The 12,935-nt window shown below is 36.5% G+C and overlaps 1 protein-coding gene and 1 long non-coding RNA gene across 3 annotated transcripts; one reads left to right on the top strand and one right to left on the bottom strand.

Moving 5' to 3' along the window:
• The first annotated feature begins 1,341 nt into the window (after positions 1 to 1,341).
• Positions 1,342 to 2,864, top strand: LOC120347694 (uncharacterized). Of its 2 annotated transcripts, none has more exons than XR_013476734.1 (2): positions 1,342 to 1,476; positions 2,550 to 2,864. It is a non-coding gene; the product is annotated as an uncharacterized LOC120347694 (long non-coding RNA). The 2 variants fall into 2 exon arrangements; XR_005570125.2 differs by lacking the exon at positions 1,342 to 1,476 and adding an exon at positions 1,757 to 1,888.
• Positions 2,865 to 4,266: 1,402 nt separating this feature from the next.
• On the bottom strand, positions 4,267 to 4,815 carry LOC144424485 (uncharacterized). The gene has a single exon (XM_078113833.1). The coding sequence runs from the start codon at positions 4,813 to 4,815 to the stop codon at positions 4,267 to 4,269; it is 549 nt and encodes a 182-aa protein (XP_077969959.1).
• Between the last annotated feature and the right edge of the window lie 8,120 nt (positions 4,816 to 12,935).

Here is a 12,935-nt window from a genome sequence, read left to right on the forward strand (position 1 = left end):
TATCACAGATTCAGTAATAGACCGAGTGCATGATGTAAAAAATATCATTACTTGTCGATCTTGTTTATCGATCTTTGTCTGTTTGTCTGTCTGTTAGATGCAAGCGATATCTCAAGAAAGCGGGGTTTAATCTCCACCCAATCCAATTTTGCATGTGCGTTCATCATTTCACGGACCAGATGGCTATTGATTTTGGTAGAGTTATGTCGTATAATTAGGGAGCTATTAATTAATTGGTGTTTGGACACACGGTGTCACTATAGAGTCATGAATCGAAACCGCATTTTGATCGATAAGTCTTTGGTCTCCGACCGAGACTCTCGTTTGACACCTTAATTAGTTCACGATATAACAAGGTTATTGAATTAGAAGTGGCTGCCAACATTCTTAAGTATCAATACATACTTTTGAAATAGAATAGTAGTTAATATATGATCCACAGTTGAATATGAACAATTAAATATGCAATTATTATTGCAGTTAATCACTTTTTCACAATATATAAAGATTATTAAATTAATTAACAAATGGGCTACTATCATTTATAAGTATTTATGCATACTTGGAACTAGAATATTAATATATGATCCACAATTAAATATGCAATAACTATGCAGTTCATCAGTAATACCACAATAACTTTCAATGACATAAAAAAGGTAATTACAGTATATTAGGCAGTACTATATGGATCAAGGGAGCAAGATTTTATACTCAATTACATGGAGAAATGAAAATAACAATGAGCCAATCATATTATGACATGTTTAGCAATAATTCAAAAGATAGAAATATCAATAACAATGGCTTTTAAAGTCGAACATAGAAATCATCAAATTGATGCCAATGAAAGAAAAGAGGACAGCAATTTTATGACCTATATACATACATGAGTTGGAAAAAAAGGCTATGACCCTCAGTGTGCAGTGTTTATATGAAACAGTTAAATTTATAGTAATGTAGTAATTTATATAATGCAGTTTTCAACACATATTAATTAATTAAACTACAGATATTAGGACAAGTTAGAATATTTCAGTAGGAAATATTTTTTCAGTTTCTTACTGAAAACATGCACAGAACTTTTTTTAGTTTCAGGTGGAACATTGCCCCAGACCTGTACACCCATATACTTCAAAGATGTTTTGTCCACCTCAGTGGACACTTGTGGAGTAAAGAAAACCTTGTTTCTTTGAGACCTGGTGCAGTAATTGTGCACTTTTTTTAACGGGGTGAAATAATGTTTAAAAACAGAAGGGACAAGGTCATTTTCATACCGATGCATGAACTTTGCTATTTCTAGCGTATGTATATCAGACAGCTGTAGGAATTCATACTGGTAGTAGAGCTGCAAATTAGTTACACGAACTTTCTCTGCAAATGCCATACATCGTAAAACTTTATTTTGCAAAACATGAACTGGCTGTAAGGAAGACCTTGATGCTGAGCCCCAACTTAGCAGACCATATTGCAGACGTGAGTGAAATAGACTAAAATATACTAATTTAAGTGTTTTAGATTTCAAAATATGCCTTAACCTGTAAAATATTCCAAGAGTTTGCGATAATTTCTTGGATAACTCGGCAATATGTGGCTTCCAACTCAGTTCGTCATCAATTGTAATTTCCAAATATTTAATGGATTTTGTTTGTTCTATAATGTTGCTGCCAATGCCAACTCTAAATGTGGAAATACCATGCTTTTTATCACAAAACAACATAAATTTTTGTTTTAGAATAATTTAGGGATAATTTGTTCGCTTTAAGCCAATTATCGACCTTCTGGAGTTCATGATTCACCACAGTTTGGAGTTCTAAACCACAGGATGCTGACCTTAGCAGAGAAGTCTCATCGGCAAATAATGTCGAATGAAAAGTAGATGCCAAAGGTAGATCGTTTATGTAGGATAGAAATAACAGCGGGCCAATCGTGGAACCCTGGGGGACCCCACATTCAATAAGCCCCATTTCAGAGATACAATCCCCATATTGGACATATTGTTTGCGGCCACTTAAATATGATGCAATAAGATGATATGCCTTTCCTCTAATGCCATAATGATATAACTTATCTAGTAAAATTTGGTGGTTAACAGTATCAAAAGCTTTCGCAAGATCCAAAAAGATGGCACATGTGATCTTGTTATTGGCCTTATTTTCTATTATCATTTCTTTGAGCCGTGCTATGGCTAGCTCAGTTGAATAGTTGTTTCGGAAACCAAACTGGGAAAGGCTCAAAGTTCCATGTTCATCGAAATAATATTTGAGACGATGATATAAAAAATTTTCATAAATCTTGGCAATTTGTGATAGCAGGGAGATAGGCCTATAATTATTCGGATCATGCTTAGACCCTTTCTTATGGAGCGGGATCACCTTAGCTATTTTTAGTATATCTGGATACACATGATCTGTAAAACTTTGATTAAAAAGAGAGGATAAAATTGGCGATAAAACAAGCTTGGCGATTTTGAACATTTTCACTGGTATATCATCACTACCTACAGCTTTATTACTATCTAATTTATCTATTTGTTTTTCAATTTCCAGTGGTGTGGTATCACGAAGAAAAAAGGATTCACTGATGCTTGGTCCAAGAGTATGCATGTGGCTGTTCACAGCTGGACTTATTTTTGACGCAAGCATTGGACCAACTCTTAGGAAATGATGATTCAGGGCAGCACAAATGCCAGTACCATCAGAAATTTTCTTACCATCATTTATAATATAAGGTGGTAGTTTGTTAACCTTGGAATAATTACCAATTATTTTGCGAATTTCGGTCCATGTTTTTGCAATATCTTTTTGGTGTTGAGAAAATATGTTTTTATAATATTCCTGTTTGGCTCTTGTGAGAGTCCTACATAACGCATTTCTATACTTCTTGTATTCTTTTATTTTTACTTGACATTTGCTCATGCAGCATCTACTATACATCTTATTTTTGGTTCTGATGGACCTATAAAGATCCATGGTTTAAGCTTAAACTTGCGTTTCTTCAAGTCAGTCTTATATGGAGCATGATTATCAACTACAGATTTGATCACATTAATAAGAGAATCGAATTTTTTGTTTATATCGTAGGATGTTTTATCAACATCTCTTTCTACTACAGAACTCAAATGATCAATAAAGTGTTCAGAGTTAAAATTACTAAAGTCGCGTCTCCTTATTTTAATCTGGGACCTCTGGCATGCTAGATGTATATGAGCCAAACGGATCAGAAATATCATATTTAATTATACTAGTAGTTGTTTTATATTCCATTCTATTAAAATAAAAATGATCTAATAAAGTGGCCGATGAACTAGTGACCCTTGTTGGTTTGTTAATACCACATATAAAACCACAGGAGTGAATTGTATCCATATACTTAGTCACATTATTGTCAACCTGATATTTTATCAGATCAATGTTAAAGTCACCAACAATATATACACAATTCCCCCTAGAGCTAATTAAACTTAAGGACTGTACAAATTTATTTAAAAAATCATCATATTTATATGATGGATGTCTATATATAACAGCAATAATAATGTTTTTAGCATTACAAAATGGTCCAAATTGATCAATTTCGATCCATAAGTCCTCACATTTAATTAAGTTTAAGCTAAGGTCATCTCGCACATGATATTTAATAGATTCAAGAATATATAAGCACACACCTCCTGCTTTAGTACAGGAATCCTTGCGAATAAAATCATAACCCCTAATGGGAACATCTGGAGAAGCCTCTCCCAGTTTGGTTTCAGAAACACCTATTACATCAGGCAAGCTGTTATTACCTGGGCCTATTAGGTATTCAATTTGTATACTATTTTTGTGCAAACTCCTGACATTAAGATGGAGGATAGTCAAACTAGGTTGGCTTTTTGTCATTAATTTTTCCACAACATTATTCGGGTCAATATACTCGCTTCCAATATCCCAATCATGTACATCATTCAAACAGGTTTGTTTTGGTATACTTGTGGTAGGGCAGCATTGGTCCTCCATATCAGCCATTACTGGTAAATTATTAATTAGACATAAACTGCAAAAGTAGGGTGTGCTTAAGTTTCCCAACAAACTTAGCTGCTCATGACTTAGCTTAGAGCACGTAAAGTGAACCCATTCATGGCATATATTGCAAGAAATATAACTAGTTTTATCTGTGACATAAGTATGGCAAACTTTACATTTTTTAACAATTGACATAGTTACATTAGTAGAAGAAAATTACACATGACCTCATAATAATAAGCAAAGTTATCGTACAAAAGATTCATCGGATTCTATCCAAATCATCCTCACTTAAAATTTTTAGACTGTTAGCTGACTCATTTTTACGCACATATACATTGCCCGAGTGTGTCCATATATATTTATACTTGAATTTATCTTTTAGCAAGCGAGCCTCGTTGAAAAGAAACCTTTGCCATTCAGTGAAGCTTTCATTAATAAAAATCTTTTTACCTCCGTTTTCTTTGATGAGGTTAGCCTTTTTTCGAAATATTTCGTTTCTTTTGTCTCGCCTGCAGAATTGTACAATCACTGGAGATTTTTCACCAGCAGCTAGTCTGTGTGGAGTAGAAATATCCTCCTGGCTGAGTTTGACATTAAGCAATTTTGCTACCTCTATCACTTTTTGATTTGTGTTTTCATTCTTTTCAAATGGTAGTCCAGTGATTTCAAGATTTTGGCGCCTACCATATTGTTCAAAATGTTCTTGGCCTTCAGCTACAGTTTCAAGTTCTTCTTCAATAAAAGAAAGACTCTGCTGTAACTTTGCTATTGAAGCTACTTGTTTTGACACTAGTGCCTCAAGTTCCATGACTTTATCCTTATCTTCAGTTCTTCTTTTACTGAAATTAGATTGGGTTGTTTTTATATCATTTAGAGATTAGTTCATGGCATAATTGCTTTTTTCTACAACCCCAATTCTAGCAGAAAGTTGTTCTTGTGTCTGAGCTAGATTGTTTAGGATCGCCTCATGCTTGTTGCACATATTTTCTATTTTTTGGGTTTGCTTGTCCAGATATGAAGGTAGAAGTTCCCCAAGTTTTTTATCCACTGCAGCTTCTATAGAGCTGAGCATTCTTGTTATTAGATGGTCTTCCCTGGATTGAAGTATGTCATTGAGGTTAAATAGGGGCAGTTGGAGCTGTTGCAGGTTCAGAGATGAATTGAGCTCAGATGTTGTGGAGAGCGAAGGATCCTTGCCAGAAGTTGAAAACCTATTGTAGCCTGTTGGTGTTCTGGCCACTGTTTCATTTTCATACAGGAAGCTTTCGTCGAAAACATTATCCTTCTCTTCCATAATCCAAGTCAAATTTATAAACAGAATTGTGTGAAACTTATACTAATGCAGTAATTCTATAACCTGTGAGAACTTAATCAAATAGCGAATAGCGAATAGAGGGTCAACATTATCATTCTCTCATCCTTTGTACTTAATGTTATTCTCAGGGTTGGATCATGTATGGCCAGATATGTCGTCAACAGACAATCAATATATTATAATTGACTCAAAGACGACTTTTCTGGTCAGCATCATCCAATGCTGAGAAACACAAAACACCAGTGGCGGCGCGTGGTCATTTTGACAACCGGGGCAAGCTACTGCGGGACCAAGTCACCCCCATCTACGGGGACAGGATGAGCGCTGTAAGTTCTCCCATCATTTTATGAGTATAAAAACATTCCATCGGTAACAACCAATCGGCAAAAGCGACAATTGTTAACGATAAGAAAGTGTCTTTAAAACCGGTCCAAGTCAAGGGATTAATAAATATAGACATAGTTTATTTTGAAACCTCTTTCAAGATGAAAGGCAATATTTACCCAGATAAATACAATGACATATTAACAGAAACTTCGGGAAAGCAGACAAAATCTAAAATAAGGTTTAAAACGTTACTATGAAGAAAGGAAATGTAATGCAAAGATAAGGACATGCGTCGCTCACTCATAGATATATATGCTGCTAGACTTCTACTGCTTGAACATATATGCAACACGCCGCCGTTTCTTGGGAGCAAAATGCTCAATAACGTCTCTGTGAATGAATAAAACAGCCAAGGAATTTAATCTATCTTGCTTCATTGTGTTTCTGAGGTACGTTTTAATACGCTTCAGCGTGCTGAATGTTCGCTCTGCGTCGGCGGAAGAAATAGGCGTCGTCAAAAAGATGTCCAGAAATTTTGCAGACGCCGCAAAGGTAGTTACTAGAGTGGTATCTATGAGGAACCCACAGAGCGCGCAAGTTGATGTGATGTTCAAAAAAGTTTGATTGGTGTATATACATCGCAATTCATTTTCCAATTTACCCACGTTTATCATGGGGTAAAATTTGGAGACAGTAGCCAACAAATGGATGGGAAATTGACGTGCAAATTTTGAAAATTTTTTGGGGTTCATCAAAGAGAACGCGGCAAGGTGTTCAGTGCGCAGACGATCGCTTATTTGATTCACCAGAATGTCACAGCATTCCTTTGCAGACAAAATCAAACGCTGCGTTGTTTGCCCGCGGCGTAAAGAAGCACTCCATGTGTCGTCGTATTTTATTGTTTCCCGGATACGAGATACAGCATCGCAGAACTCTGAAATACACGACTGCACAGACGCTCCATCCATTAGCCTTGACTGCAATGCGCCGTATAATACATCCACGTGATAGAATATTGTGGAGAAAAAATGAAAACTCACCATCTTCTAGCAGACGCTTTAGACCTGCCGCCTCCCTCACAGAGCGTTCGTCACAAACCGGAGAGCTCTGAATGCCATTGAAACACTCAAGGAGCTCAGACCTAATTTCGGACACGCCCTGCACCACGCGTGATTGGAAGTTCCAACGTGTTGGTGCACAAGGTGGGAGACGGCGGCTACATATCTGGCGAAGGAGGTCAGAGCGCTTCGGCGAAACGGAAAAAAATGAAGAAAACCCCGAAACATTTGCAAAAAATATACGGACGAGAGGGGTATCAACCACATATTTTTAATAACGAGGTTAAATTGGTGTGCATAACAATGTAAAAAATGCGCATGAGGAAAATCTTCTTTTATATAAACTTGAACACCATGTTTCGACCCACTCATGACTGCCGCGCCGTCATAAGTTTGAGCTATCAATTTTGACTTCGCGTTGTAAGGCTGTAACACTTCTTTCAGTACAGCCGATATCCCGCAAGCCGTGCGATCAACGATTGGTACAAAGCTGTGAAATCTCTCGGTAGCTTTACCATTTTCACAAACCGAAAAATCACAGCCAGTTGGGAAACGCACGTGATGTCAGTTGTCTCGTCAGACTGAATCGGAAGGAACTGGCAATTCTCAATTTCCAGAGCCAAATGTTGTAAATAAATTTTATACATCGAGTCGAGCAAATCATTTTGGATATCCTTAGATGTAGGCTTACTATACGTCCCGGTTTAGCCGGAACAGTCCCGGATTTGACAAGCTGTCCCGGCGTCCCGGCCGGTTGACTCAAATGTCCTGGTTTGTCAGCACGGTTTTCATGGGTAAAAAATTCAAATTCATTATTATTACAAATTTCTTTTTAACGGTGACAGCCCATTTACCACTGTTTTGCGACACACTTTGCTAGTTCAGAGAGAGAAATCGCTCTATTGTTATGTCACAATTGGTATATGTTTTTAATGTGTTTTCTGGCGTTAACTGCAATGTCGTTAAGTTGTCGAAATGCCAAAAAGAAAGTACAAGTTTTCTGATGAGTTGAAGAAAGATTTTCCTTATTTGAAGCAAACTGAAGGAGAAAAGGTACACTGTACGCATTGCAGATCTGTTTTTCTATTAGTCAGGGCGGACGTTCAGATGTCAACGATCATATCCAAAGCAGGAAGCACAAAACATTGATGCATCGACTCGACTGACCAATTTTGCCATAACAAATTCGGATGATTCTGTGTCGTTGGCAGCCAACATTTACCTATCACACTGCTATTCATGACCAAAGTTTTGACTGCACCTCTAAATTAATTTCAAATTTTTTTGAGGCTAAATTTGCATTAACTTGTAAATATACACAGTTAGAATTTCTGATGTCCGCTGTCTGATAAGCGGATTCGCTGATTTTGCACGTTTAGCCAGAAATAAATGAGAGTTGGTGCATTGCTCCGCTGTTCTCCTCTGAATTTAATGATGATTACTTCAAGCTCGAATGGCAACAAAACGCAGAAAAGTTGATGCTAAGTGCAAAGGGTTCAATGGCGCTGAAAATATTCAAATGGAATTTTTTGAGATGCAATGAGGAAATAAATCTATATTCTATTCGAGAGATGTATCACTGCTTGATTTTTAATATAAAAAGTATCATCCGTTCAGTTTCAACTTTCTAAAAATATGTGCGGCCCGCCAATGACTCGCAACCCTTAATTTTGGCCCGCGGGCGACAAAAGGTTGCCGATCCCTGCCGTAGATGTTGCAAATATTCTGTCAGAGGTGAAGCTAAATTTGCAGGGAAAAAATTTGTATTTAAAAAGAATGTTTGCGATTTTTACGAGAAATGTCTATCGTATATAGAGCTGCACGATGAAGCCTACAATGGTGCCAGGCCATACATATGGACAAATTTGAAGAGTGAAATAAACTGGATTGAAGTGTTTGGTCTGCAAAATTGATAAATGATATGTTTGGTTAGCTGATCAGGTTTTGAATAGCGATGCACTTTTCGACGAATACTGATAAAGAGATATTTATCTGAGCATGGTTCAAATGCAATTTGACTTACTTTGCCGGTTGAAATTAAGTGGACAGAGATGTTTAACGTTTTTTCTAACAGAAATATTAGCATTTCGAATTTGCAGCAATTTGGTTGATTTTGTTTTTCGGAACATCGGCATCTGTTGAAAGGATTTTTTCCATTGTTAAAAAATTTTGATCCGAAAGCAGGTGCAGAATGCCAGAAGAAAATATAAAACCACTCCGTAACCTGCAAATTTAATGGTGATGTCTCTTGTTATCAGTTTTATGACAAAATCAAAACAAGAATTTTTGAGAAAGGTTCCATCTGCGGACAAATACTTTTGGTCTAAATGAATAATACAAACTATTTTTTTGTGCTTTTTCTAATTCAATGATCAGTAGAGATTTACAGCCGTATATACCCGCAATAGCATGGTAGACGTTCCAATATTATCAAGACTGGCAATCGACCGAATGTTTGCCAAATCGCTCCGTCCCGGTTTTTTGTTTCAGATTTATGGTAAGCCTACTTAGATGTCCCTTTCGAAACAGTTGCGGCATCAAGATGATCTCTCAATACTGTATCTAGGGATGCGGTGTATTCCACCATATCCAAAAATACCCCTCTATTAGAAGAGCCAGCCCGTTCATCGTGCCCACGGAGGGACAGCTCGTGACAACCAATGAACTTCAAAACATCTATCAATCGACCGAGAACATGGCGGTTTTTCTCGACGTTTTGGTTGTGCCGACGAATAGAAACCGCGCGTCCTTCATCCAACTGTGCTGCAATATTAACATTTCCGAATGTTCGGTATTTTACTGCATTGTCCAGATGCTCCATAGAAGATTGATGATCCCTGGCACGCTCGGAAAGATGTTTAAGATCCCTAAAACCAAATTTACACCAACGTGAGTCACGGGCGGTAGCAAAAAGTAGGCAATAAAAACAAAAAAGTGCATTTTTGTCCTCGCTGTAACACAATCATTCGTGTTTTTTTATACCAAGTTTCTGCGCAGAATGTACGCCGACGCTTTCCTCCGTCATGGGATTGTTCCAGTGATCAATTTTTTGGTTGATAAGGCCCAAGACGTTGTACCTCTAATTTTTGTTCCAGCGGCAGCTGCGAAAACGGAGTGCGAAGTAGTGCATCAACCTTATTCATTATGATGTCTAGGGCTAAGAAATGCGAAGCCGGAAAGAAGTGAGGAGCTCAAAAAGAATGTGGAAAATCGAAAGCAAATGGACTAAAGGTCTCTAACTGATTCAAATAGCGAAACAAGCAACAAAAACGAAGGCGAGGAAACTATCAACTCTTCAAGCAAGCAACGAACGAGAAGGAATGCGTGAATATGTCAACACGTTGTTGTAAGAAACGTCGGCATTGTGTCGTATTAATTTCGGGGCTAGCCCGATCGGCCCCGATGATTCAGTAAAAGAAACAGAAAACAAACGAGACAACCGGGGCAAAATCGGCGTCGCCCCGTCGACGTTCGGTGAAGGCTTTGCGAGCGAAAAATGAACCATGTCGGGAGAATATGGCTAGTGCAGACAGTCTGTGCAACCGATATTGAGGTATTTTTCGAATATTTTTTATTATACCGAAAAAACAACCGGGGCATTGCCCCGGTTGGCCCTATTGACGCGCCGCCACTGCAAAACACCATCTTTTAATTTGGACTTCAATTGTTTAATATAAAACAAAGAGAGAGATCTCATCAATGTCATCTCATTTCAGTCACCCGTTATTATTTAATCAAGAATTCACTGATTTTATTTGATTATTTAACATGCGTAACTCCCATACTCTTATACTGATTGTTTAAATATGTATGTAACCGCTTTTCTTGTTATAGTTGAACTATGTATGTCTGAAAAAGTCTGACCTTGGTCAGACGAAACGTTACAGAAATATACTTGTGTTAGTGTGCAGCAAGACTATTGAATCACTTAGGATTTTGTCGAGTGTTTTTAAATTATTGATTTGTGATAAATAGCTATACCTTTTTTGCTACGGCAAAATCCACCACATTTATTGAATATAATTCATGAATATTTCTCCTGGAACCGTTACATTTTTTAATTCCAATTTGTTTTATTATGAGACATTCACATTTTTGTTTCAATTAATACTTTGTAAAAGGGGCTGTTATACTTATAAACACATAAATGCTCAGATCGTAGACAAGGCCATAGCTCCAAACTAAAATATGAATTTTTGCAGACCGCTCGAAACTCACTCTTGAAGAACGATTTGCTGTCCCATGGGGTTGGGGTTTTGGCATGGAAACAAATCTTGAGGGAATTTATGAAGATTTGTTTAAAAAAAACATTTGAAACAGCCATGTAAACTAACAGACCAATATGTTTAACTCAATAGCTTGACAAAAATGTCTGTTAAATATTGAGCACAGGTATAGCACAAAGTATATTTTAAGATATTAATTCATTGGTATTATTTATTGGATCTGTCTCCTATTGAGCGTTTCAATACTTATAATTATTATAATATTATAGCATAATTATTATTTCTAAAATTACCAACAGTATTCAGGTCATTAATAACAGATAAACCGGGAAAATTTTTCTTTATATAGGTTCTTCATGCTAGGATTTTGGAAATATCTGTTTGGAGCAACTGCCAAGTTTTGCAAACCTATTTTGACATATGCAGCAGCACTACTGACATGGCTTCCCTCAAAAACGGAAATTTACTACCTTTTGAAACATCTGGAGACAAAAGACTGCAGTGAATCAGCCAAAATTTCATAAATTATTTTACACACTGGAAGTCTACAACAGGTGATTAGCTCAAGGATTTTTTAACAAAATAAATGCTATACAGCTGCATGCAACACAATTTGTACTTATATTTAGAAAACAACAACATTTCATTGTTTCTCCAGCGTATGAAGGGCTCCAAATACTGTTACCCCTCAATATGTGATATACCACATCAGACCAAACATTTGTCAGACCCCACTTTAAGTGTAAAATAAAAGTCTTCTATATTAATTTTCTATAACATACATATAAATTTTTCGTGGCTTTAAATACTTTTTAGAGTTAGACCATCGGGACTATTTAAAACTAACATTTACCGGCTCCCGATCAGGCCTGCTAGGTGTTTTGGTCTAATTTGTCAATTAAAAATTTCAGACCCCTGAACTCGTAATAGAACTAAACTAAAGAAAAGTAGAATTAAATTATAGCCTAACCCTAACGTGGTACACCTACTACGTTCCGGTGTCCTCATACCTTTGTACGCATATATCAGGAGTGCGGAGACTTGACTGTAATCACATATATCTTAATCTCGTTTTAGCTGCTGTGTTTCTTTGATTGTTTTCGTATTCCATGAGTCCTATTGTCCATTTTGTTGTTATTATTTTGGCTGCAGTACTTTGCGTATACATTTGCTCTAATTTTTGTTAATTTTTTGAATACTTTTTCAAGTAGTGTTGTTACATCTTGACATTCGGTTACATTGTTTAATAGGTATTCGCTTATAAATGATTTGAAAATAGTTTTCTTTTATATCAAGTGTCGGATATTCAGTGATGTGATGTTGGAAAAAAATTTCAGCTGCTTGCATGTATTGAGATAGCCATTTCAATGTTCCTCATAAGCATGTTTCGTTGTGAAATCTTCTTGCAGTCACTTGCGTAAGTGTAATTTTTTTTAACAATTTGAGTTTATGACTAGCTGAAATGCCTTAATGTGATAAATTTTTCTAATAAAATATCCTGCCATGTAATCTAAAATTTTGATTTCTTCGACTGTGAGATTGGTGGTTATTACGCTTTTAGATTTAGTATTATAGGACTGACATCATTATGAACCCTAAAATAAGGACAGGGAAACATAATAATAAGATAACAGTGAATGAAATGTAATAAACAGAATGTATTCGTGCAGTGCGACCCTTATATAATCATTGACTCTTGGAAAAGTTATTTATAAATTGGTTTGATTTAATTTCTCGAGCAGAGCCTTGTATTTCTGGGTTGCATTGTGAGCAGAAATTGCTGCTTTACCTATGGATTCCAGATTATTCTCACATTCACAAAAGCTGCAGTGCGCAAATCACTGACCCGTCGTTTCGTTTGCCGCCGTTGAATTCTTTCTCATAATCATCACGGCAAATGTTTTTACGTTTACTCATTTTATCTGTTATGAAGTTCCAGATCTAAACTAAATTTAAAGTTTAATTTACCAGTATATTCATTCATAAGGACAAAAACAAGGAC

This window comes from Styela clava, chromosome 6 (genome assembly GCF_964204865.1).
Source record: "Styela clava chromosome 6, kaStyClav1.hap1.2, whole genome shotgun sequence".
Classification (NCBI taxonomy): domain Eukaryota; kingdom Metazoa; phylum Chordata; class Ascidiacea; order Stolidobranchia; family Styelidae; genus Styela; species Styela clava.